General features: G+C 42.9%; 1 protein-coding gene across 12 annotated transcripts in view; it reads left to right on the top strand.

Moving 5' to 3' along the window:
- Nucleotides 1–27708, top strand: part of SIL1 (SIL1 nucleotide exchange factor) — a 223160-nt gene that overhangs the window by 128119 nt on the left and 67333 nt on the right. For 8 of the 12 annotated variants that reach the window (XM_081090785.1, XM_081090782.1, XM_081090779.1 and 5 more), the window contains exons 4-6: nt 5092–5212; nt 15049–15148; nt 23652–23843. In XM_081090785.1, the coding sequence (XP_080946911.1) occupies nt 5092–5212; nt 15049–15148; nt 23652–23843 (413 nt within the window). The remainder of the gene's footprint in view (nt 1–5091; nt 5213–15048; nt 15149–23651; nt 23844–27708) is intronic. The other 4 variants (XM_081090777.1, XM_081090787.1, XM_081090778.1 and 1 more) reach the window with 1 other exon arrangement.

The raw sequence follows: 27708 nt of genomic DNA, 5'->3' as shown, positions 1-27708 counted from the left end.
TTGGGTTCATACCTAGATGTGGAATTGTTGGGTTCACGTAGTTACTCTATTTAACTTTTTGAGAAACTGTCAAATTATTTTCCATAGTTTTGTAGTTTGTATTTATTTTGGTTTGCTGCAGTGGAAAAGCTCAGTAGAGATTACTTTTCTTAGTTGATCAAGGCCAGTAAGAAGACATATTGACATCACAGATTTTGTGATATGATGCACTGAGAACACCACTGCATCATTTCTGTGATGCTTCTGACAAGGATGTATGGCCTTAGTTTAATCATGAGAACATACCAGGTAGTCCTGAATAACTGATCAATATTCCTCAGGGTGTCAGAGTCATAAAAGACAGGGGAAGACTGAGAAACTATTGCAGGATACTAGGGAGAAATAACCAAAGGCCATAAGGGATGCTGGAACCAAAAAGGACATTAGTGGAAACACTAGTAAGGTTTGAAAAGGATCTTTTTTTTTTTTTTTAAATACACTTCCCTGATTTTTCACAGAGAAGAAGGGAGAGGGACAGAGAGTTAGAAACATCCATGAGAGAGATCAATCAGCTGCCTCCTGCACGCCCCCCAGTGGGGACGCACCCGCAACCAAGGCACATGCCCCCGACCCGAATCAAACCCGGGACCCTTGAGTCCGCAGGCCGACGCTCTATCCACTGAGCCAAACCAGCTCGGCTGAAAAGGATCTTTATAGTTTGGTGTATGTTATTGTTAATTTCCTTGTTCTGATAATTGTCTATGGCTAAGATATTAACATTTGGAAAGGCTATGTTAGCAATATTTGGAAACTCTATACTATTTTTGCAACTTTTGTGTAAGTTAAAGGTGGTTCAAATTAAAAAGTTAAAAGAAACCCAGCCTTTTATTCTTACTCACATGTCTGCACGTCAGCTATACTTGGCTGACCATGGCTGGGCTTAGCTGAGTTTAGCTCCAATCTGTAGTTTGAATTCAGGTCTGCTCCGTGGGCCTCTCATCCTTTTTGGACTGTAATACTAGTAGAGCATGGTGTTCTCATGATGATGGCACATTTGCTAACATCCCACTGGCCAAGGCACATCACAAGCAAGTCCAAAATTAACAGTTGTAAAAGTCCACTTTACCATTCTAATCTTCCCTTACTGTGTAAGAGGGGCTGCATGGCAAAGGGTGTGAATATACACAGGGGGGAAGGGAAGAACATTTGTGACAATATGCAGTGTACCACAGGTTCTCCCCTCTACGCCCGGTGAGGAAAGTAGGAGTGTTATCTGGGTCTTGGTCTGTAATTGAAATCAGTGACAGAAAGTCCCAATGGAAGTCACAGCTCAAATGTGAAGTGGCCTTACTTAATCCGGACAAGGTTTCTGTTTATTATGGACAGAGCTTCCCCAGGGAGCCAGTGGGGGAAACAGATACTGTAGACCTCCTTGCCTTTCTAGATCCCCATCTTATTTTGTGCCTGCGCCCTTGCCTCCTGCCTCCCACCCCCTCAATCCCGAACTCCTTACTTGCATGTTTCTCGTGACTTTTTGCCTCTGCTGTGCTCTTCCCCAGCTTTGCGATCCCTTCACAGAGGCCCTGGAAGGAAGCAGGTCAGATTCCACTCTCTCTTTAACTTGGCCTTTTTCCCAGTGCGGTGGAAACATTTGAAAATACTGTATTTTCTGCTGCCTCTACCACTGCTGCTGCCATGGTTGGTTTCGTGTTTTTGAAATAGCGTAACCTGTATTTTAAGTTAATGCTATTGTGCTTGCTCTTGCCCCCTGTGGTGGCTTGTGTGAAGGGAGTAATTTTGGAATTTTCCCAAATTAAATAAATTGATTCACATAAGATACTAGTCTCTTCCTTGGCCAGCTTAGCCTGGTATAACCTATTATGTTTTTTAAACTTATAAAGTCACGTACTTTTTTCCTTTTCCATTTCTAATTTTGATCAAAAGTCTGAAAATTTAAGATGCTGCTATTGTTATTAGTAGCAGTAGTATTAGTACTATTACTATTAAAAATAACTATTTACGTGATTACTAATTATTATGAATCTACTTGCCATAGTGAAAATCCTTGTTGACCTTTCCACATACTTCTAGATCAGTTAGGATTTTCTCTCACATTTAATTTTTCACTCAACAAATAATTATTGAGGGTTTACTATATGCTAGGCCCTGTGACAGGTTTTGGGGATAATATAGTGAGCATTTATGTTAACCAGGTAAATTAAAAAAAAACCACCACACACAACACCTAAAATATAACGACTGAATGAGGTAAAGTGCTATTTTTAAAAAAAGGGGGGTCATGGTGCTGTGAAAGCTTTTAAGGCAGGGGTAGGGAACCTTTTTTTGCCAAGGTCCATTTGGATATTTATAATATCATTCGCTTAATATAATTCACTTAATATAAATTTATGTTGCTATAAAAAAAGCTCCTACATTTATTGAATTTTGAGTCCTGCCTGCGGTTGCCTTGGCACGGCCACACAAAATGATTTCTCAGGCCTTAATATGGCTTGGGGGCCAGACATTCCCCACTCCTGCTTTAGAGGGCAGCTGGATCTGGTCTGGGAAATAGACGATGCACTCAGAGAGAGTGACTCTTAGCCGGGATTGAAAGGGGAAGGAGTTGGAAGCTAGGGTTGGAAAGAGCATTCTTGTCAAAGGCAACAGGAATGGAATGGCCCCATGGGAGGAAGTAGCATGGTTCTTTCATGGAATGGAAAATGGCCAGTGTATCCTAGAGCAGCAATCGCCAACCTTTTGGACCTCATGGACCACAGTGGTCCACGGACCACTGGTTGGCGACCACTACCCTAGAGCATCGGGAGTGAGTTGTGGACAAGCCTGAAGGGGCAGGCAAGGACTAGATACTAAAGGGCCACATTACCAGCATGAGGACTTCCATCTTTATTCTAAGAATAGTAGGAGGCCATTAAAAGGTTTGAAGCAGGGAATGACATAGTCAGATTTGTATTTTGAAAAAAAAAATCATTCATTGTAAAGAATACATGGATAGGGAGGTAGGAGTAGGTAAGGTAGGTCAGTTAGGAGGCTCCGGCACTGTCTGCAAGAGAGGTGGTGATGGTTTGAACAAGAGCAGTGATGGGGAGGACAGAGAGAAGGGTATGAATTCAAGAAACATATAGCAGGAAAAATTACCAGGTTTTGGAGATAAATTGAGTATGGAGTAGTGGTTGGTAAAGTAGAGAAATATGGAGGATGACCTGCTCTCAATTTTTATCTCATTTAATTCCCAACTTAACCATATTCAGGAAGCCTTCCCAGAGAAAGATTTCTTCACTCTACCTGAACATATTTTTTAATATGTTTTTATTGATTTCAGAGAGAGGAAGGGAGAGGGCAAGAGAGAGAGAGAGATAGAAACATCAATGAGAGAGAGAAACATTGATCAGCTGCTTCTGGTATGCTCCATTCTGGGGATCGAACCCATACCCTGACCGGAATCGAACTGGCGACTTCCTGGTGCCTGGGACAATGCTCAACCCACTGAGCAACACCGGCCAGGCTGAACATATGTTTTATCCCTTGAAGCATTTGGGATAGGTTTGAGGTTAGAAGAGGATTATTATGCACATACACTCAGGTACTTAAGTTCCCATTTATTTTTAGCCAAAGTTACAGAAACTCCCGGCTGATGTGGGATGGCAGGAACAGAACAGCATGTCTTGGCATGATGTTTCCTTGGCTCCCTGGTTCTGTGATGGAAGCACAGTGGTTGGTGGGACTTGAAGTTCACTATGGTCCTGCTAGAATTGAGAAAAACTGAATTCATATACATTGTTACCCTTTTATATTTAGGGTTTACTGGATCATTTTGAGAGAATTTGTGCTATGTGTTTCCCTTTAAGGAATGTTCACAGATTGTTTTTCTCCGCGCCCCCCCCCCCCCCGCCCCACCTCCTTTGATTCTTGAATGAAGCTCAGCACCATCAAGGCAATGCCATCCTCTGCCAGGAAAAAAGCAGATTCAAAGATCAGGTGTGTTAGAACAGAATCTCTGCTTCTAGATTTCCAATCTCCTAAAGAGCTCTCCCCCTGAAAATCTCTATTTCTGTGGCCATTAACATTCCTCTTTTGTATTCCTAGAATCTTATCTACCACAGTGGTTGGGTGTGTAGTAGTGGCTTCATAAATATCAGTTGCATGAATAAATAAGTGTAACATTCCATTTGTGGAATGTGATCTTGCAAGTTGCTTTATAATTATCCTTGGTAATTTTGTACAATATGTATGAATAGCCCATTCATTTACAACACTTATTTGCCCAGCTGGTGGGTCAGCTCTTCTGATATAGGTGGGTATAGGTTTTTAATTTTTCTTGGTTCCAATCCCTGCCTCCTTGGCTTGCCATGTCCTCCTGCCTTTCAATCTCTTGCTTCTTCCTTCTTATAAACATTAAGTGTCACAACTTTTATGTGACAAGCTCTGGCCTAGAGGCTGGGGAAATTAAAAAAGAAGGAGATATAGTCCCTATGCTCAGGCAGGAGAGAGACTCATAGAGGGAGCCTGATTAAATTGATGAGGTGGTGAGGTGTAAGTTTGCTGGAATGGCATACTGTCTGGGGTTCTGTCAGAGGAGGGTCAGAAAGGATGTAGTGGATGAGGCAGTAATGTAGCCATGTCCTAAGGGTAAGTAGGTATTCACTATTCATCTACTGTACAAAGCAAAAGGCTTATTATAGCTTAATTTAAAGAAAACTATTTTTTTTTTAAATATGTAGGTTCTAATTAGGGATTATTAGTCTCTGGATGAAAGTATAGATACCTTTGCCGACCTTGCTTCATCTCTTTATTGGATGTGCATTAGCAAAAGAAGAATTGTGATTGGTGTGTGTGTGTGTGTGTGTGTGTGAGAGAGAGAGAGAGAGAGAGAGAGAGAGAGAGAGAGAGAGAGAGAGAGGAGAGAGAGAAAAGGGAAGAGAGAGGAGAAGAGAGGGAGGATAGGAGGAGATATGGATGGATCCAGGTAGCTGAATACCACACAGTTTGTTCTTCACGAACTAATAAGTCCTATTGACTTGTTAGCAAGCCATTCCATCAGTGTCCCTCTGAGGACTGTATATCTCATGAGCCTTCTCTCTTCTTGGCTTTTAGGCCAGGCTGTCCCTGTGGGATCCCATGTGAGGCTGAATCTCCAGACTGGGGCGAGAGAAGTGAAACTCCAAAATGAAGACAAGTTTCAAAATACTTTGAAAGGGACAAAAAAAGGCAAAAGGTAAGCATCATTCCTAGGGATTGGGAGACTAACAACACTGATGTTGTAATAATGAAAGTAATGACAATGCAATATTTCTTACAGTAATGAATGCAATGCAAATTCATGTGACTTTTAAATATATTTGTAATATTTAATAGATTAGAATTTGTGATAAACCTCTTAGGTTTTATGGAAATTTACTTCAATGGATCTTTGGAAAGAAATAGTTTGCAAAGCAAATTGATACTTTAAAAAATGCAGTAGGGTGAATGCTTAACCTATTTTAAAATGAAGCTATTGAGGGAGGAGAAGATGGCAGCTGGCAGGATGGCAGTGAAGAAGAGAGTATGAGAGAGTGAGGGAGCGAAAGGGGAGTGTGTGGACGTGTGTGGTGCATATGTGTGTGAGTGAGGGACAGTTAGATCCTGCAAGACTTTTGGGGGCTGGTGGACTGGGCTCTCTTGGATGGGGAGCCCCTGCTCCTGCTGTGGGCACTCCTGAGCGGCCAGTGCTGGCACAGAAACCACACTATCTTGAAGGGCAGAGCTTCTGTGACTAGGATCCCAGCCTCACCACCACCCAGACTGACCTCAGATGAAAACTGAGACCCTACAGCCACTTTGGACAAAGACCTGCTACCATAGCTGCAGACTCATGTATGACTCCACCCATACCTACCAGTCTCAGGCTACTGTGAGTCCTGGAGTGTGTTCCCCTCCTGCCTATCCCCAGAAGCACAGGTCCCACACATCCTGAGCCATCCCCCTTACTGTCGGCGCATGCAGACCCTGCCCGGACTCTGGCAGCCACATCTCCCGGGCACCCCTGATTGTCAGTGCATGCGACACTCCTGCTAATCCCACAGCCGCAGTTCAGGCCCCGCACAACTGGGCACCTGGACCCTTCAGCAACAGCAGAAATGGGGAGACAAGGAAGCAACTCCCAAAGGAAAGAAAAGGAGAAATCAACAAAAAAAGAAAAAAGGAACTAAAAGAAATGGAGGTATGCAATATGTCTGAGAAAGAATTCAGAGTAATGGTCATACAGTTCATAAACCAGATGGATGAGAAAATCAACAACCTATGTATGAACCAAGGATAAATCAAAAGTGATATAGCTATGATAAAAGGCTTTAACAGTAGACTAAGAGAAGCGAAGGACCAAATTAGTGAGCTAGAAGATAGGGTAGAGAAACAAGCCCAATCTGAACAGCAATTGGAGAAAAAAATTAGAAAGCAAGAGGAGAGCCTAAGGGAGCTTGGGGATAACATGAAACAAAGTAACATACGTATAATAGGGGTGGCAGAAGGACAAGAAGAGCAGCAAAGATTAGAGAATCTATTTGAAGAAGTAATGACAGGAAAACTTCCCTAATATGGGGAAGAAAAAAGTCACCCAAGCACAGAGAGTCCCAAACAAGATGAACCCCAAAAGACCCACCCCAAGAAATGTGGTAATTACAATGGCAAATGTTAATAACAAAGAGAATTTTAAAGGCTGCAAAAGAGAGAAAGGGAGTTACCTATAAAGGATCCCCCATTAGATTATCAAATGATTTCTCAACAGAAACACATCAGGCCAGAAGGGAATGGAATGAAGTATACAGAGTAATGCAAAGCAAGGGACTGAATCCAAGAATACTCTATCCAGCAAGGCTACCATTCAAAATTGAAGGGGCAATCAGGAGTTTCACAGACAAAAAGGGCTAAGGGAGTTTATCACTACCAAGAAATGGTAAAGGGACTGCTGTACAAAGAAGAAGAAAAGGGGAATAAGGAACACAAGCACCAAAATATAAATGGCTGCAAACAAGGACCTTTCAATAATAACTTTAAATGTAAATAGACTAAACGCTCCAATCAAAAGACATCAAGGAGTTGAATGGGTAAGAACACATGACCTATATATATGCTGTCTATAAGAGACCCATCTCAGAATAAAAGACTCACACGGATTGAAAGTGAAGGAATGGAAAAATATCAGGCAAATGGTAATAAAAAAAAAATTAGGGTAGCAATACTTATATCTGACTAAATAGACCTCAAGGTGAAGGCCATAACCAGAGATAAGGAAGGCCACTTCATAATACTAAAGGGATCAATACAACAAGAGGATATAACTCTGGTAAACATATATGCACCCAATGCAGGAGCACCCAAATACATGAAAAAAACTTCTGGATGATATCAAGGGAGAGATTGACAGCAATATGATCATTGTAGGGGACTTTAATACTCTGCTGACATCACTGGATAAATCATCTAGACAAAAAATCAGCAAAGAAACAGCAATCCTAAATGACTCACTAGATCAGATGGACTTAATTTACATCTTCAGAACATTCCACCCCAAAGCTACAGAATATACATTCTTCTCAAGTGCACATGGGACATTTTCAAAGATAGACCATATATTGGGTCACAGGCAAAGTCTCTCCAAATTCAAGAACATTGAGATCATATCAAGCATCTTCTCAGACCATAATGGCATAATATTAGAAATCAACTACAATAAAAACAACCAAAAAATCCAAACACTTGGAGACTGAACAGTGTGTTATTAAACAATGATTGGGTTACCAAAGAGATCAAAGAAGAAATTAAAAACATCCTGGAAATGAATGACAATGAAAATACAACAATCCAAAACCTATGGGACACAGTGAAAGCAGTCCTGAGAGGGAAGCTCATAGCATTACAGGCCTACCTCAAAAAACAAGAAAAAATGGTAATAAATTACCTAACTCTACAACTTAAAGAATTAGGAAGACAACAACAAAAAAAGCCCAGAGAGAGCAGAAGGAAGAAAATAATAAAGATAAAAGCGTAAGTAAATGACACAGAGACCAAAAAGCAATACAAAAGATCAATGAAACCAAGAGCTGGTTCTTTGAAAGGATAAACAAGATTGATGAACCTCTAGTCAGGCTCACCAGGAAGCAAAGAGAGAGGACCCAAACAAACAATATCAGAAATGAAAGAGCGAAATAACAGACTCCACAGAAAGATAAAGGATTGTTAAAAAATACTATGAACAACTCTACTCCAACAAACTAAACAACCTAGAGGAAATGGACATATTCCTAGAAAAATACGACCTTCCAAAACTCAACCAAAAAGAATTAAAAAAATCTCAACAGGTTGATAACTAAGGAGGAAATTGAAGCAATCATCAAAAAACTTCCAGCAAACAAAAGCCCTAGGCCAGATGACTTCACAGGGGAGTTTTACCAAACAGTCAAAGAACTAAAACCTATCCTTCTCAGATTATTCCAAGAAATTCAAGAGGAAGGCACACTTCCAAGCTCTTTCTATGAAGCCAGCATTACCCTAATCCCCAAACCAGATAAGGACACTACAAAGAAAAAGAATTACAGGCCAACATCCCTGATGAACATAGATGCTAAAATACTCGACAAAATTCTAGCAAATCAGATCTGGCATTACATTAGAAAGATCATACACCATGGCCAAGTGGGATTTATTCCAGGAATGCAAGACTGGTACAATATCTGTAAATCAGTAAAGATGATACATCACATAAACAAATTGAGAGACAAAAATCACATAATCATATCAATTGATGCAGAAAAGGCATTTGACAAAATCCAACACCCTTTTCTGATAAAAACTCTCAGCAAAGTAGGAATAGAGGGATCATACCTCAACATAATAAAAGCCTTGTATGACAAACCTACAGCCAACATCATCCTTAATGGGCAAAAACTAAAACCATTTCCCCTAAGAACAGGAACAAGACAGGGATGCCCAACCTCACCACTCCTGTTCAACATAGTACTAGCTGTAGTGATCAGACAAAAGAAGAAATAAAAGGCATCAAATTGGAAAAGAAGAAGTAAAATTGTTATTTTTCGTAAATGACATGATATTGTACATAGAAAACCCTAAAGACTCCATCGAAAAACTACTAGAATTAATAAATGAATTCGGTAACGTAACAGGATACAAAATTAATACCCAGAAATCTATGGCTTTTTTATACACCAATAATGAACTCACAGAGAAATTAAAAAAGCATTCCCATTTACCATTGCAACAAAATATTAAAATACCTGGGAATAAATTTAACCAAAGAGGTAAAGGACCTGTATTCAGAAAATTACAGGACGCTGAAAAAAAAAGAGATAGAGGAAGACATAAACAAATGGAAGAATATACCATGTTCATGGATTGGTAGAATTAATATCATTAAAATGTCCATACTACCCAAAGCAATCTATAGATTCAATGCAGTCCCCATTAAAATTCCAGCGGCATACTTCAAAGACCTAGAGCAAACTCTCCAAAAATTCATATGGAATAAAAAAAGACCCTGAATAGCTGCAGCAGTCTTGAGAAAGAAGAACAAAGTTGGAAGGATCACAATACTAGACATGAAGCTATACTACAAAGTCACTGTGCTCAAAACTGCCTGGTACTGGTACAAGAACAGACTTATAGACCAATGGAACAGAACAGAGAACCCAGAAATCAGCCCAAACCATTATACTCAATATTTGACAAAGGAGGGAAAAGCATACCATGGAGTCAAGACAGCCTCTTCAATCAATGGTGTTGGGAAAATTGGACAGATACATGCAAAAAAATGAAACTAGACCACCAACTTACACCATACTCAAAAATAAACTCAAAATGCATAAAGAACTTAAACATAAGATGGGAAACCATAAAAATCTTAGAAGAAGCCATAGGCAGCAAAATAGCAGACATTTGTTGTAGCAATATCTTTACCGATACAGCTCCTAGGGCAGAGGTGGGCAACCGCTGGCACACGTGCCAAACATGGCACGCCAGTAACTTTTGCTGGCACACGAAACCCTCTCTTATAATCTTCAATTTACAATTTTTTTTTAATATCAACTTTTTTATTTTTCAGATAAATTCAGTGTAGGTGCATCTTAGATAAATAAATAATTTTACATAACAAGTTATCTTAAAGACCATAGGCATGGATTGACGAGAGAGGGGGAGAGCAATTTCTATGCCTCTGCCTTAACTCTCCCTGCCTTCCTAGATCCGACCAGTGTTTTGGTTTCATCCACATACACTTGTGAATCTTTGTTCTCAGTGATGAATTTTGTTAAGTCTCGTAATAGGAGTAGCCTGGCGGATGAAAGTAGTAGCTCGTGCATATCTCTGAGGGTCACGAAATATAAACCTGATGTAAAATCTCTGTCATCAGTGATGCAGCAGCAAAAGTCCCACTGTTAATATCAAACGGAGTCATAAAGTTTTCTGTCGGACTATCAGTGTACATGTATACATTAAAAAATAAATGCATTTTTTATCATCATATACTGTGTTTTTGTCGCTCGAATTAATTTTATTATTTCTTCAAGGTTCTTCACATACATACACCTTAAGAGATATCAAGTAGGCATAACATGTTCTCAAAAAATAAGGGTTGGCACGCAGAAGAATTTTGAGTCAGAGATTTTGCTGGTTTTGGCACGCACTCACAAAAAGGTTGCCCACCCCTGTCCTAGGGCAATGGAAACTAAGGAGAAAATAAACAAGTGGTACTTCATCAAAATAAGCTTTTGCACAGCAGAAGAAACCATCAACAAAACAATAAGAAAGCCGACTGCATGGGAGAACATATTTGCCAATGTTATCTCTAATAAGAGTTAAATCTCCAAAATTTATAGGGAACTCATACAATTTAACAAAAGGAAGATAAACAATTCAATCAAAAAATGTGCAAAGGACCTAAATAGACACTTTTTGAAAGTGGATATACAGAAGGCCAAGAGACATGAAAACTTGCTCGGAGTCACTAATCATCCGAGAGATGCAAATCAAAACAACAGTGAGGTACCATCTCACAGAATGGCTATCATCAACAGATCAACAAATGATAGTGCTGGCAAGGATGCGGAAAAGAAGGAACCCTCTTGGGTTACTGGGGGGAATGAAGACTGGTGCAGCCACTGTGGAAAACAGTATGGAGTTTCCTCAAAAAATTAAAAATGGAACTTGCATTTGATCCAGTAATCCCACTTTTAGGAATATATCCCAAGAAAACAGAAACACCAATAGGAAAGGATATATGCACCCCTATGTTCATAGCAGCCCAATTTACAATAGCTAAGATTTGGAAACAGCCTAAGTGCCCATGAGTAGATGAGTGGATTAAAAAATGTGGTACATCTACACAGTGGAATACTACACTGCTGTAAAAAAGAAAGAACTCTTACCATTTTCAACAGCATGGATGGACATTGAGAACATTACACTAAGCGAAGTAAGCCAGTCAGAGAAAGATAAATATCACATGATCTCCTTCATTTGTGGCATATAATGAACAACATAAACTGATGAACAAAAATAGAACCAAAGTCATAGAAGCATCGTACAGACTATCCAACCTATGATGGAAGGTGGGGTGTGAGGGGGTATGAGATCAACCAAAAGACTTGTATGCATGCATATGAGCATAATCCATGGGCACAGATGGGGGAGATGGGGTGAAGGAATGTACTGGGGGGTGGGGGTGGCCAGGGAGTGGTCAATGGGGGGAAAGGAGACTTATGTAATACTTTAAACAATAAAGAATTTAAATTTTTTTTTAAAGCTGTTTTTTTCCAGTACTTTAAGAGCACCCATTTGCATCCCAACAATTAATGCGCTGATTACAGATGAATCATCTATTCATTAAAACAGGCCTGTTAGACCTTCTGCTTTGCAATAATATTTCCTTGGTGAGCAATAAAATTGCATTTTAAAGTCTTTAATTCAGACTAACTTTTCCTCTTGTTAGTACATATTAAATTAAAACAAGCTCTCTTATAGTATAAAAGTTCTCCAATGGTAAGAGGTTGCCTTGCTTTTTAATAACCAGCTTATTTGATTATTTGATTTCTGGCAATTTATTGTCTCTGTTTTGCTGTTAGTTGCCTTGAATTACCAAGTTTTCTGTTTTCTGTTTCCTGCATGAGGGAGAAGGAGGTTAAAGCATGGGATTGCAAGGGTTGCTAGAATTCTGCAGTTGGAAAGGTCGGTGTTAATTCCAGCCATGAAGTTTCTAACATGGAGACCAGCAAATTATAGCCTGTAGCCCATTTTGGGACTGCTGCCTGTTTTTATATGGCCCACAGCTAAGTTGTTTTTAACATTGTTTAATGGTTGGAAAAAGAAAACAAAAGGAGCATATTTCATGATTCATGAAAATTGTGTGAAATTCAGATTTCAGTGTCCATAAAAAGTTTTATTAGAACACTAGAGGCCCAGTGCACGGGTAGGGTCCCTAGGCCTGGCCAATGATCAGGACTGATTGGGGCCTTCCAGCTGCCAGCCAGGACCTTCCTTCCCTGGCTGCTGGCCGCCGGCTGGGGCCTTCCTTCGTTCCGCACTGCCCCCTGGTGGTCAGCTCATGTCATAGCAAGCGATCGAACTCCTGGTCTCCCAGTCGAACTCCCGAGGGGACACTTTGCATATTAGTCTTTTATGTATAGAGATGGCCATACTCGTTTATGTGTTTTCTATGGCTGCTTTCTTGTGACACTGGGAGTTGTGTAGTTGGGCCAATCACCATAAGGCCCACAAAGCCTCAAGTATTATCTGGTCATTACAGGTAGTTGGCTGCCCTTGTTTTAATGCATGTTAAGCATTGAGAATCAGTTGTGGATTGAGTGGAATTAGTGTTATTCAGCCCTTGTATAATTATTAACAATATTTTACAATTGGATATGGGTCAGAAAGGGACTTTAGAGGCCCAGTTTTTACCTGAGTGTTTTTCTTGATATACCTGACCAAAAAGTCACTCAGCCTGTCCATATGCACCTTCAGTCATGTGGCACTCACAGTCCCACAAAGCAACCTGTTCATATTTGGGTAGTTTTTACTGTTGGAAAATTTGACTTTATTTGTGATAGATAAGGAGATATTTGTCCTCCTTAATGTCATCCCGAACTGGGAAAATCGTTATTTTTCTATGTACACCTATACCTACGGTGACCCAGGTCATAATGATTAATTTCTCATAACCATCTAAGAAATAATCAAATCTCATTGCTGTAACCCTGTCAACCTCCCTCCATCCCCAGCACACATATATACACATATGTCAGGGTCCCAAAGTATTTCAGGAGGTCTTTTTTTCACATCTAAGGCAAGTCTTCTTGTTTTCTAAATAAAAAGCCCATTTTTTTTTCTTGGTTTAAGAATATTGAATTAGGAACTGGACTAATGTGGAATCTTTTATTTGTTGTTTTTAATACCATGGGAAGTTATTTCTCCATACCTGACTGTAGATCATCAGTAGGAGCACTTGCTACTTTGTCTGTTGTTCACATCTTTTCAGAATAGAAAGTAAAGCCATCCAAATGGTCTGTGATAGACACACCAGAAGAGAAAGATTTGTCTCCACTCCTGACTCTTTACTTTTCTCTTTTGAAATGTTTCTGAGAGCTCTGCCCTGGGATGGCCGCCAAGATACACTGGACATGTCCTTTTTCTTCTCAGCATTTATAACCAGTGGAAAACCTGTCTGCACAGGAGCCCAAAGCATTGAAAAGGTGGTGTGGGTGTTTACTGCTGTGAGCTCAGGAGTCTCTGGCTGTGTTTGTTGGTGACTTCCTTCTTCTGGAGTCAACCTCTTCCTGTGCTCCTCCAATTCTACTTCACAGTGTCTTCCTGGCTCTTTAGCACTGGAATGGAACAGAGTCCAAAGGACAGGGCTAATTTCCAAAATTGTTGTAGTATTTTGTTTATCCCCCTGGGGAACAAGACCCACCCCTTTCCATCAGATTGCCAAAGAAGTTAGTGATCCCACAGAGTTAAATACTTCTTCCTCCACCTTAATATCCTGGGTTATCCTTAATGCTTCCCCTTCCTACTCCCCAGCGCTGGACAGACTTGTCAAGCACAGTTCACATTCCATACTTCCCTTTGTCTATCTTACTTTTGTTCCCACCTCTGTTCACTGAACTGAAATAACTGCCGGTGCTAAAACCTGCCCCCACTCCCCACCCCATGAATGCCTTCTCCTCAGTCAAGATGAATGGTTGTGGCTTGAATTAGTTCCAGTGGTCTCTGGGAGGATATCATTCTGTAGGTTTTGCCAGGTTCCCTAGATTACATCCACATTGGTTTCTTTCTTTCTTCTTTTTGGAGACTAGCTCTGGAAGGTAACTGACCTTGATTCTAGTCTTTGGCATCTTAAATCCATTCCTTTATCAGGATGACACATAACTTCTGCATCTACTCTGTGCTCAGGGGTTGGTCTTAAAGGTATGAATTTATTTAGCCTGTTTTTGTGAAGATAGGCTGGCTTTTCAAATCAGGTCAGGCACATGCTTGGGGGGGCTCAGGTCTCTGTTGGTTTATTTCGTAAAGAATATAAATAGGAATGGGGGGGATGAGGACACATTTGTAATACCTTAACTAATAATAATAATAAAAAAAGAATTAAGTTAAAAAAAAAGAATATAAATAGGGTCTATGTTATTCTCTCTGTATTCAGTACCCTTTAGGAGGTCCTGCCCTGGCATGCGCTGAGAGGGGAGCATTGCAGAAACATTCTAGACTTGTTTTGCCTGAGTAGCTGGCTGAGAGCTTTCTGTACATGGTGGGCCTTTGTCTTGTCCCAGGCCATTTCCTCCTCTTTCATGAAATGACCCAATCTTCAGCTGTGTCTTTCCTCCTCTAGCTTCAAGGTAAGATTACCCTGTTGGACTTCTGGCTGACTGAAGGTAAAGGTAGGGTAGGACACTTTGAGTTAGAGCTGGCCTGGTTTAGCTTGCCTTGAAGTACCAGCCACCCATGGGAGGGGGCAGGGTTCTTTCTTGGGAAAGATGGTGTCTCCCTCCTAACTCCCAACTTCTCTTCGGACAGGCTGGACATCAACACTAACACCTATACATCCCAGGACCTCAAGAGTGCACTGGCAAAATTCAAGGAAGGGGCAGAGATGGAGAGTTCAAAGGAAGACAAGGTATGTGACATTCTCCAGGGAGTTAGTATAAGTCTGCAGGATGGCCTTGAAGGGAATCACTTTTTCCCTTTTGCAGTAATACATGGGATAATAATAACAATAATATAAAATAATTTAAACAGAAGTTAATGCCAATATCACCCTTTATAGACTACTGAAAAAATGCTGGGGGCATTTCTGTCATTGGTTAGGTTAGGATCCAACTTCCAGTTACATGTTCGGGAAAATTGAGGTACAAAGCAGAGATAGCCATACTCTCCATTATCACAGACATGAGTGAAAAGAGTAGAAATTAAAATTCAGATCTCACTTGCACTTGGATTACTACAAGTTTAAAGGACAGAGGTGTTGGACCAGGAAGGAAGAAGCCTGGGTCCTTGTCCTTATCCTTTGAACACGTAGCAAATGTATTTCCTTTTCCAGGCCTTAAGGTTTCTTAAATACTGTACAACACAGGGCTTGGATAAGAGGATGGCTGAGGTGTCCACCAGGTCTCAACTCTAAACTCTACAAGCTAAGGGAATGAGAAGGAACAAGAGGCAGAATTGCAGCTCCTTAGCTAGGCCCCTAATATCTGGGAGGGCTTGTAGGTACAGACCTATACGAGAAAGAAATTTTACTCTTAGATGGATCTCATGAGCTCATGTAACAGCCAGAAAATGTCACAGATCATTTTTTACATTTCCAGTTGAGCCTTGTCTTTGAAAGAATCTCCTTAGATGACTGCCTTGGAGACCTTTTTAAGTTTTCCCTCCCTCTTCTTCTCTTTTGCTTTGTCTACTTCTTTGCTTTGCCTGCTCTCACCTCAGAATCCTGGCAGAATTTTAGAGGGGCAGCATAGGGTTCTTGACAGCTTGTATGTTAGTGGAGAAAGCCTTAGGTCCCTCATATCCTTTAGAGCAGCCGTGGGCAAACTACGGCCCGCGGGCCGGATCTGGCCCGTTTGAAATGAATAAAACTATTGGGAAAAAAAGACCGTACCCTTTTATGTAATGATGTTTACTTTGAATTTATATTAGTTCACACAAACACTTCATCCATGCTTTTGTTCCTGCCCTCCGGTCCAGTTTAAGAACCCATTGTGGCCCTCGAGTCAAAAAGTTTGCCCACCCCTCCTTTAGAGCTAAGTATTTCGGAGACAAATGAGACTTTTTTTTAAATGTGGGGGAGGACATAATTAGGATGTGTTAGTATGCAAGCCATGTCTCCATGTCTTTACTTATCTTACCAGTAACATCTCCCAGCTTAGAGAGTGTATATGTGACGAAGTGATTATCAGGATAGCAGTAGCAGCAGCAATGGTTGAAGGAAGATGATGCATAAATATCCATCCTACCACAGGTGTATTAACTGAAGGGGTGAGAAAAAGCAAATCCTCTACCTGGTGAAGGTAAGGCCAACAGAGGAGAGCAGTGCATGCCTAGATACATGGAACAGAGAGATTAGTGTTCCTGTGGCCAGGGTTAGGGATTATTCCACGTGGGGCTAATGGGAACATAAAAGCCAGCCTTTGTTCATGTCTTCTGCATTGATGGAAGAACTGCTGTACCTCTGCCTCTTCTCTTTGTTCTCTTTAATGATATTCTTCCTCCACAAATAAGTTAGTATAGAAAAGTATGAATATTATGAAAATATTTTTAAATGCGAAAGCAAGAGATTACATTTTCAGGGTTTTTTGTTTGTTTGCAATTAAAAATAACCCTTTCTTTTTGTAAGGAGAGATCCCAATACCAGTACCCAAATGCACGATCCCAATCCTGTATTTCTGGTTTGAGTCAATTGCTACTTCTGAAATAGGTCTGCCACCACACTCTTTCTTTACATCTGTGGAGCTCAGGTTGTTAGCTCCTTTATTGAGGTGCTGGGTCCTGGTATATTTTAATTGGAGCCTGTTTGGACTGATTCTGCTCACTGCCAGTGCACTGGGAGTGGCAAATAAATTGACTTTAAGTAGATTGGAGAGTTTCTTACATGTCCTAAACTTCTGACTGCAGATGCCATCATACTTTTTGTTTATCAGTATTTACTTGGCTTGGGTTGGTGAACACACAATACAATCCTATATAATAAAAGCCTAGGGACCCTACCCATGTACGACTTTCATGCATCGGGCCTCTAGTCTTTATATCTATATATATATCTATATCTATATATCTATATCTATATATCTATATCTATATCTATATCTATATCTATATCTATATCTAATCTATATCTATATCTATATCTATCCCTAATAAGCAAATAGCCCGAACGGCTGAACAACTAAACAACCAGTCGCTATGATATGCACTGACCACCAGGGGACACACGTGGAACATGGTGGGCATTGGCAGCAGGCGGCAGAGTGCAGAACATGGTGGGCATTGGCTGTGGTGGGATGGTGGAGCAGGTGAGCAGGGGTGCCAGACCAAGGTGGGGTGCTGGTCGCTGTCATCGGGGCAAGCCTCTGGTAGTTACTGAAAATTCTTTGCACCCGCATACCACAATCCCACCAGGTGCTCGCACCTACTGCTAGCACCGGCCCCGCTCACACCTGCTGCCGGTGCCGGACCTGCTTGCACCTGCTGCTGGCGCTGGAGCCACTGCTTGCACTCACTGCCAGCGTGTAGTGCCGGCCCCGATCGCTCAGTGCCATCAGTGGGTGTGAGCGGTGGCTGCCAGCCCCAATCGCCCCTGAGGGCTTCTCCACCTCCCCCTACTCCTGAGGGGCCAGGAGCCGCCTCTCACACCCGCTGCTGGCGTTGGCCCCACTCGCACCTGCTGCCAGCGCTAAAGCCGCCACTTGCACTTGCTGCTGGTGCCAGCCCCACTCCCACCCGCAGCCCGTGCCAGAGCCGCCACTTGCACCTGCTGCCGGTCCTGATTGCTTGGTGCCGTCAGTGGGTGCAAGTGGCAGCTGCCAGTCCCGAACGCCCCTGAGGGCTTCTCCACCTCCCCCTGCTCCTTAGGGGCAATCAGGTCAGCAGCTGACGCTTGCACCCGCTGACAGTGCCAGCCCTGCTTGCACCCACTGCTGGCGCTGGCCCCAGTTGCTCCACGCTGTCAGCAGGTGCAAGCAGGGCTAGCGCTGTCAGTGCCTGGGAGTGCATGGGAGTGGTGGCAGCGGGAACGGGGCTGCCAGCAGACTGGACCAGGGGGCATGCAGGAGAGGCTGGGCGGGGTGCGGAGGATGAGCTGAGACTCACCCCTGTGCCCACCGCAGCCTCGCAGCCCACAGTTCCTTTCAAGGTGCACGAATTTGTGCACTGGGCCCCTAGTATACAGATAAAGTATTATAGAATTGTATCCCTGAAAGTTATATAATTGTATTAACCAATGTCACCCCAATCCTATATAATAAAAGGGTAACATGCAAATTGACCCTAACAGTGAATCACCTGTCGCTATGATGCGCACTGACCACCAGGGGGCAGACACTCAGCGCAGGAGCTGCCCCCTGGTGGTCAGTGTGCTCCCACAGGGGGAGGTCCGCTCAGCCACAAGCCAGACTGACGGCTGCGAGTGGGCCTAAGCTATAGTCGAACAATGCCCCCGAGGGCTCCCAGGCTGCCAGAGGGATGTCTGACTGCCAGCTTAGGCCCAATTCCCTGGGGGAGCAGGCCTAAGCCAGCAGGTGGACATCCCTCGAGTGGGTCCCAGACTGTGAGAGGGCTTGGGCCGGGCTGAGGGACACCCTCCCCACCCCCCCAGAGTGCACAAATTTTTGTGCACTGGGCCTCTAGTAAATTCAGTAAAAAACATTTAAACCCAGGTTGTGTGGTGGTTTGCAAATACAGGATTGTGCTTTTGCTATTTTTAAAAACAGTACTGTCAGATATTGTGCCATATCCTGTCAGTTGAGAGAATGTTTTTGAGCTTATTTTTTTTGGAGGGAAGGGTATCAGTTCTGTTGTGTCACTGGTACTTGAGTAGACTTAAGTGAATCAGTCCTTCTCAGAGTCACTTGCTTCATGAAAAAGCTCTGTTTTGCCCAACAGATTTGGGCTGTTATTGTTGAAACTGATCCCTTTATTCCTCTATTATCATACAAATTTCTTGATGCTTTATGTTTTATCATGTCAGATGTTGTTCACCTGTATACTATAAATTGCTGCATTTTAAAATATGGCCTTAAACTTTTGATTCTGGGCAAGATGAAGAAGACTCATCTCTCTTTAATTCTTCCTACTAAAGGACAACTAAAAACCCTGGACATAATACTAAAAGTAAATATAAGAACACTGTAAAAGGTTGGAAGAAGGAGGCAGACTGGCTAGGGACGTAGGCACTTGATGAATGACCTGGCAGTGAGTTCCTTGGGCTTTCATGTTTCCCTTTATATATCCCAGAGTGGGCACTAGAGAAGCCTACATCTCAGAAATGCCAACAGGTACATAGAAAATAGCCCTAATAAAAGCCTGTTCTTTCGAGAGAAAGAACCAGGCAAAGGGCAGCCTAGTAGGACAAAAAACTTTTGGACAATACCTGTCCCACTTTAGTCAAAGAACATGGAAATCTTCCCATCTTAACCCTCAGTGCCAGTGGACATTGAATGGGGAATGTGGATTTCCATCTTCCACGTGGTGGTAACAAACTGCACTCTCATTCCTCCACCAGAGTGGTGTCAGCAAAACTTGAATGGGGAGCCTGAACTTGCACTCCTCCTTTTGGCAGTGAGATGGTGTGAGGCTGTAATCTGTTACCACCACCAAGGTGGTGTCAGTGAGAGTTGAGCAGAGAGTTGAGGCAGAATTGTCTACCTTCTGCCCAGTGTTAAGAGACTATTCTTTGCTTCCTTCACTGGTGTGCTACCAGTAGAGACCAGTGTTCTTCATCCTCCACATGGGGTAGTGTGATCTGCTGTTAGTGTGGGATCAGCAGAGGCCAAGAAGAGAGCCTGAAAGTTGCCCCCTGTCTGGCAGCACCAAGGAAGTTTGCACTTCTCCTAGCTGAGGTAATGCCAGTGGAGGGTGGGGGTGAATGGAGAGCCTATACTTTCACCCTTTACCTGGTGGCAGTGAGGCAGTGTGATGCAGTATTGTGCTCCCAACTCTGAGGCAATGTCAGTGAGAGTAACTGAGGAGGCCACCTTTTCACCCCTAGACCAGCAGCAATGAGGCAATGCTTCAATCCCCCATAAGGGTGCTGTCAGTAGAGGCTAAGGAAGGAATTCTACTCCCTATGTCCAGTGCCCAGTGGTGGCAGATGATGTTTTGTTTTTTGTTTTTCTCCTAACTAGAGAGTGTGGTAAGGTTGTGGAGAGAAGGGAGCTAGAGAAAGGGATTTTGCAAATGAAGTCCTGGTCATGCTTTCCATGAGAAACTGACCAGAAAAAGATTTAAGAACTGAACTGTAGTTTGGAATACTGCCCAGGTGTTTAGATTAGCTTCTGGTTAGCACACAAAAGAAGTAGACCAAAATAACTCTGCAAAAGCTCTGAAAATTTGTTTTGTAGTCACAGCTATACATGAAGGCCAGAACCAGCATATTAAACCTAAACAATGTGATTGCCTACTGAAAAGGAAGATTCAGAGTCTTAAGACCAGAGTGTCCAGGATACAGTAAAAAAAAAAAAAAAAAATCACTCATCATGCCAATAATCAGGAAAATCAAAACATATTTTAGGAAAGACAACAGAGTTACCAGCAGTGAGATGACTCAGAAGTTGGAATTATCTAACAAGGATTTTAAAGCAGCTATCATTAAAAGAAGCAATATGAACACTCTTGAAACAAATGACAACCTCAGCAAATAAATACAAGATATAAAAAAAAATTAAATGGAATTTTAGAACTGAAAAATACAGCAATTTTTAAAAAATTAATGGGTAGGCTTAATATAAAATAGAGATGAGAGAGAAAAACATCAGTGAACCTGAAGACAGATAAATATTTCTTAATCTAAAGAAGAAAAAAATAGATTGGAAAAATGAACAGGGATTTTAGGAACCTATAGGACTATAGGCTTTTGAGATTGGTGCTCTTTTTATTGAGCTTTGAAGATATTGTTTTCATCAACATTGATGCAAGACCCTCCACTAGTAAAAAGATTACAACTAGCTGAAGGCTCAGATGATGTTTAGCATTTTTAGCAGTAAAATATTTTTTTACATTAAGGTTTGTACATCGTTTCTTTTCAAATATAATGCTATTGCACACTTAATAGGTTACAATATGATATAAACATAACTTTTATATGCATTGGGAAGCCGAAAAATTTGTGTGACTCACTTTATTGTGATATTTGCTTTATTGTATGATCTGAAACTGAATCTGCAATATCTCCTTGGTATGCCTGTGTAACAAAAGATCTAACATTTGTGTCCCTGGAGTTTCAGAAGGAAAGAAAGAAGAATGTAAGACTAAAAAAGTAATCAAAGAAATAAAGATGGAAGAATTCCCAGAGATGATGAAATGCATAAACCCATGGATTCATGAAACTGAATAATATAATAGCCAAAACCCTGGAATAACTCAAATTTTCTTCAAGAGATGAATGGTTACAAACAAACAAATATCTATACAGTGGAATACTACTCAGCATTAAAAAGAAATGAGCCATTGATATATGCAGTAACGTGGATATATCTCAAATTCATTATGTTCACTAAAAAAGCACCAATCTCAAAAGGTTATAGGCTTTGTAATTCCATATATATAACATTCTCCAAATGTCAGAATTATAGAGATGGAGAACAAATCAATGGTTGCCAGAGCATAAGGACAAAAGGGAGTAGATGGGAGGATGAGGTACACCTATAAAGGAGTACAGTGGCCCTGGTTGGTTTGGCGCAGTGGACAGAGCCTTGGCCCACAGACTGAAGGGTCCGGGGTTTGATTCTGGTGAGGGGCATGTACTTCAGTTACAGGCTTGGGTTGCAGGCTCGATTCCCAGTCTCTGTCGGGAGCGTGCGGGAGGCAACCAATTGATGTGTCCTTCTCACATCAACGTTTCTCTCTATCTTCCTCTCCCTTCCATTTACTCTAAAAAAATCAATGGAAAAATATCCTCCCATGAGGATTAAATAAAAATAAAGGGACACAATGGAGGTAGAGATGGACAGTTCTGTAGCTTCATTGTTCTGGTGGTCACATGAATCTATATATTGAACAAAATGGTTTAAAATAATATAGACACACACATGCAAATGTGTACATATAAAAGCTGGTGAAATCTGAATAAGACTTGTAGTCATATTAACAGTATTGTACCTAAGTCATTTTCTTGGTTTGGATGTTGTGCTATTGTAATGTATGGTGTTACCATTGGGGGAAGCTGAAAGAAGGATACATGGCACACTCTGTACTATTTTTGTAATTTACTGTGAGTATTTAATTACTGCAAAATAAACAGCTTTTTTTTCCTTAAAAAAAGGGGGGGTGCCTTTCTGAGGTCCAGTTACACATCATTTTTGTGAGGCAGAGGTCACTAATTTCTTATTCTGCTCGCTTGCTTGTCATCCTACAGTTCGTTGCCTGGCAGAGTTCTCTAGCAGGGTGTAGGGAGAGCATCTTCCTGCTATAAGCAGAATATGGCATACTATAGATGTGATTACTCTGCTAGGAGCTTGGTCTTTTAAAAGAGAGGCTGATTCATTCCTTTGGTTGGTGTTTCTATGGCGTGTTTATAACTGGAGAAAAACCCAAAGGTAATAAATATATGAGCAGTTTGGAACTGACAGCTGCTCATCATCCTGCTTTTTATAAATATTCGTGCCTTTTAATTTTTCTCAAACGATAGAGACACAAACCACTGTGACATTTCAGACTCTTTATAAGCACTATCCTCTAAAACTGGGAAGTAAACAAGGAGTGTCACAGGTATAAAATATCTAATTAAAATCTTTTATTCACCTCCAACATCACTTCATTTTTAAAACCTTTGTATGAGTGTGGGGTAAGGAGGGATTGAGAGAAAATTGTTTGAGATTTGAGTATAGTACATATAGTAATTTAGCCACTTGAAACAGTTGAACAAATTGTACACCTGTAGTTAGATTGACAGTAATGACGGTGATTTAACTTTCATCAGCAAATTGCTCCCACTCTGACATCTCTTTACCTACAGTTTTCTACATCTGGGTTTCCCTATAATGTTGCTGGATTGGGCAGGACAAAGCCAAGATATTCTATGATTGTAGAATATAGAGAACCAAGGTGTCGATTATTCCACCTTAGACCTCAGCATTTCCCTGTAATGTTAAGGATTGAAAGTGAGCTTGCATTGCTTCCCCTGACCTCAGTGATTACAACAACAAGACTTTTCAATCTTCCTGAACATTGGAAGTCAAATTGGGATAAGAGAACCTTGGAAAATCTTGAGTGTGTTTTTTAGGGCGAAGGGCTATATGAGTAGACTCTGAAAGCATCTTAGAAGATATCAGGATTTCTAATAGCAGACATGAATGAAAATTTTGAGTGTTGGAGAAGCAGTTCTTTTAGGAGGAGCATCCATGATAGACCACAGGAGTCTTGGAAAGATATCTCCAATTGATTTAATTAATCATCTCTTTGCTTCCTAGGCAAGGCAGGCTGAGGTTAAACGTCTCTTCCGCCCCATTGAGGAGCTAAAAAGGGACTTTGCAGAGTTGAATGTTGTCATTGAGACTGACATGCAGATCATGGTACGGCTAATCAACAAATTCAATAGTTCCAGCTCCAGCCTGGAAGAGAAGATTGCTGCACTCTTTGATCTTGAATATTATGTCCATCAGGTATTGTATTTCATTGTCCATAAGTCTGATTTTTTAACTGACAGCTTCCCCCACAACCCCCCGTCCTAAGCTCTTGGAAAATACATCAGCATCTATACTTCTCTCCCAGCATGTACTATATTTTTAATCTAGGTCAATATCTATTGTTGTAAGATACATTCTTTTTTTCTTTTTTAATCCTCACCCAAGGATATGTTTTTATTGATTTTAGAGAGGAAGGGAGAGAGAAAATGAAGGAAACATCAATGTGAGAAAGAAACATCAATTGGTTTCCTTCCATACCTGTCCTAACTGGGGATAGAACCCGTAAATTATGAGTCCTGACCAGAAATTGAACTTGGTGCATGGGACAACACTCGCAACCAGGGAGCCACATGGCCAGGTCAAGATGCATTCTTAGAGGCCAGAGCCAACCTCTTTTTCATTTGGAGGATTACCTCCTTTATTTTTCAACACTGAGAATACAGCAGAAGTAAAGTAGATGTGGTCCCTGTTCCATGTAGATTACAATTTTGTAAGAGGGAATCTATATCTAATAAAAGAGAAACATGGTAATTAGCGTACGACCGCTACCCTTCCCATTGGCTAATCAGGGCAATATGCAAATTAACTGCCAGCCAAGATGGCGGCCGGCAGCTTGAAACTAACATGAGGCTTGCTTGCTTCAGTGACGGAGGACTCCAACGTTCCCCGCCTGCCGCTGCCAGCCTCTGAGCTGCAACTCTAAGCAACTATGTTACAAATACAGAAGCAAAACAAAACCCCAGAAACCTGCTTTAGTCCGCCAGGCTTTAGCCAGCAGGATCGCAACATTGTTTCAAATACAGAAGGTAAACAAAGGCCAGAAACCTGCTTTCAGCAGCGGAGACCTAAGAGCTGGAGCCAAGCCTCAAAGCTAAAGGTGGCCCAGAATAAAAAAGAAAGAAAAGGAGCAGTTGGGAACTTCAGTCACCTGTCAGCCTGAAAACAGCCCTCAGTCCCTCACCCAGACTGGCCAGGCACCCCAGTGGGGACCCCCACCCTGAAGGGTGTGTGACCAGCTGCAAACAGCCATCATCCCCTCACCCAGGCTAGCCAGGCACCCCAGTGGGGACCCCCACCCTGAAGGGTGTGTGACCAGCTGCAAACAGCCCTCAGCCCCTCACCCAGGCTGGCCAGGCACCCCAGTGGGGACCCCCACCCTGAAGGGTGTGTGACCAGCTGCAAACAGCCCTCAGCCCCTCACCCAGGCTGGCCAGGCACCCCAGTGGGGACCCCCACCCTGAAGGGTGTGTGGCCAGCTGCAAACAGCCATCATCCCCTCACCCAGGCTGGCCAAGCACCCCAGTGGGGACCCACACCCTGAAGGGTGTGTGGCCAGCTGCAAACAGCCATCATCCCCTCACCCAGGCTGGCCAGGTACCCCAGTGGGGACCCCCACCCTGATCCAGAACACCCTTCAGGGCAAACCAGCCAGCCCCACCCATGCACCAGGCCTCTATCCTATATAGTAAAAGGGTAATATGCCTCCCAGCACCGGGATCAGCGGAGCCGAGAGGCCTCCCGGCACCGGGATCAGCGTGACGGGGGCAGTGCTCAAACCCCCTGATCGCCCTGCGGCTCTGTGTGTGACAGGGGGTGGGGCCACAACCTCCCTATCTGCCCTGCTCTGTTGGTGACGGGGAAGGCACCCCAACCTCCTGATCAGCCCTGTTCTGTGCCTGATAGGGGGGAGCTCCCCAACCTCTGGTCACCCTGTGGCTCTGTGTGTGACAGGGTGCGGTGCCCCAACCCCCTGATCGGCCCTGCTCTGTGTGTGACAGGGTGCGGCGCCCCAACCCTCCCCGCCCCCCACGGGCCCTGCTCTGTGTGTGACAGGGTAGAGCCATAACCTCCCCATAGGCCCTGCCCTGAGTGTGAGAGTGGTGGCGCCCCAACCCCCTGATGGGCCCTGCTCTGTGGGTGATAGAGGGTGGCACCACAACCCCCACCCCTCCCACGGGCCCTGCTCTGTGTGTGATGGGGTAGAGCCATAACCTCCCCATCGGCCCTGCCCTGAGTGTGATTGTGGTGGCATCCGAACCCCCTGATGGGCCCTGCTCTGTGTGTGACAGGGGGCGGTGCCCCAACTCCTCTATCGGCCCTACTCTCTGAGTGATAGGGGGGAGCTCCTCAACCCCCTGATGGGCCCTGCTCTGTGCGTGACAGGGGGCAGCGCCCCAACCCCCGGATTGGCCCTGCTGTGTGCGTGACAGGGGGTGGCACCGCAACCTCCCCATCGACCGTGCCTTGAGTGTGACAGGGGGCGGTGCTCCAACCCCCCAATCGGCCCTACCCTGAGCGTGACTGGGGGTGGCATCGCAACCTCCCGATCCGCCCTGCTCTGTGCATGACGGGGCGGCGCCCCAACTCCCCAATCGGCCCTGCTCTGAGCCCGACCAGGGGCTGCACCTAGGGATTGGGCCTGCCCTCTGCCACCCGGGAGCAGGCTTAAGCCAGCAGGGCGTTATCTCCCGAGGGGTCCCAGACTGTGAGAGGGCACAGGCCAGGCTGAGCCCCCCCCCCCCCCCGAGTGCACAAATTTTTGTGCACCGGGCCTCTAGTATATAATATGTTTAAAGGTGATAAATACTATGAAAAAATAAAAAGAGCAGGGAAGGGAAGGAGCCTCTTGGGCAAGAGAAACAGGAAATACCCTTAGCCCTAAAGTGGGAGCATGTCTAATATGTTTGAGGAACCACAAGGAAGTCAGTGTGGCTGGAGCTGAGAGAAGAGGGAGAGAAGTAGATGAAACTCAGAGAGGTGATGGGAGGAAGATCATGGAGCTCCTTGTAGGTCATGGAAAAGAATGAAATTGGACGTTATTAAAGGATGACATGCTCTGACTTATTTTTAAAGGATCCCTCTGGCTGCTCTATTGAGAATTAGACAAGAGGCAGGAGTGGGGTGGTCATGGGTAGAAGCAGGGAAACCAGATAGGAGGCAGTTGCAGTAATCCAGCCTAGGGGTAATGCTGCCCTGTGTAATCATAATCAAAGGCTTTTTGAGATCCTCACCAAGACATAGATCTTCATCATCCTCCCACACACGACAGCATCCTTGTTCTCTGTAAACTAGGCTAAAAACATTCTCTCTTTAGGATTTGTCAGCCTTTGTGGTGAGAGAGGATAAGTGTGTACTGTATCTGCAGGAATTATGGGACGGCCACTTCATCTTCTTTCTCTGCTCATAACTCTTTTTCAGTCTGCAAATAGCAGGGCTGTGATCTCCTTAGAGGAAGAAAAAAAAAAAGGACCTGGTTCTCTTTTCTTTTTCCAGTCTTTCTCTTCAGGGTGAAAAAACAAACATTCTAATAGCATTTCTATTATAGATATTTAAAGGACTGAGGATCCTAGGGGTTATTGGCTAAGTCAGTCCCGCTTTGATGTTGACAGCTTTTATTTTTTCTCGTCTTAACTTACTTGGATAGATCTTCAGTTACCAGGTTTCTGTAAGCTCTTCCTTTAGTTGCAGCATAAAAAGCCAAAATGACTAGAAAGCTTAGCAGAGGGGAGTGAGTACACAAAAGGGCTCTGACAGATTTCTGTTTTCCCAAAAGCCAGGTGATATCCTATTCTGCTTTCATAGGGCACTAGTTAAACAGTTGGACATTGTCCACCTCAGCCTGAGGTTAGCCTGGTAATCACCCAGTCCCCTATTAGAGGCCAAACTTGCCCTGTTGACAGAAGAGTCATAAATGTTTTGGGTCATTAGCCTTTTAATTGGAAATATAAGGTCCTTGGCTTGGGATAGTATGTCAGGTTTCCATGCAACAGTGTTAAGTTATGATTAAAGAAGACACAGCTTAGCCTCGAGTTCCAGTTGCAGTGGGGAATTGGGGTGATGT

The sequence above is a fragment of the Myotis nattereri genome (genome assembly GCF_964212035.1).
Source record: "Myotis nattereri genome assembly, chromosome: 5".
Taxonomy (NCBI): Eukaryota; Metazoa; Chordata; class Mammalia; order Chiroptera; family Vespertilionidae; genus Myotis; species Myotis nattereri.
This window is presented reverse-complemented; position numbering and strand designations above follow the sequence as displayed.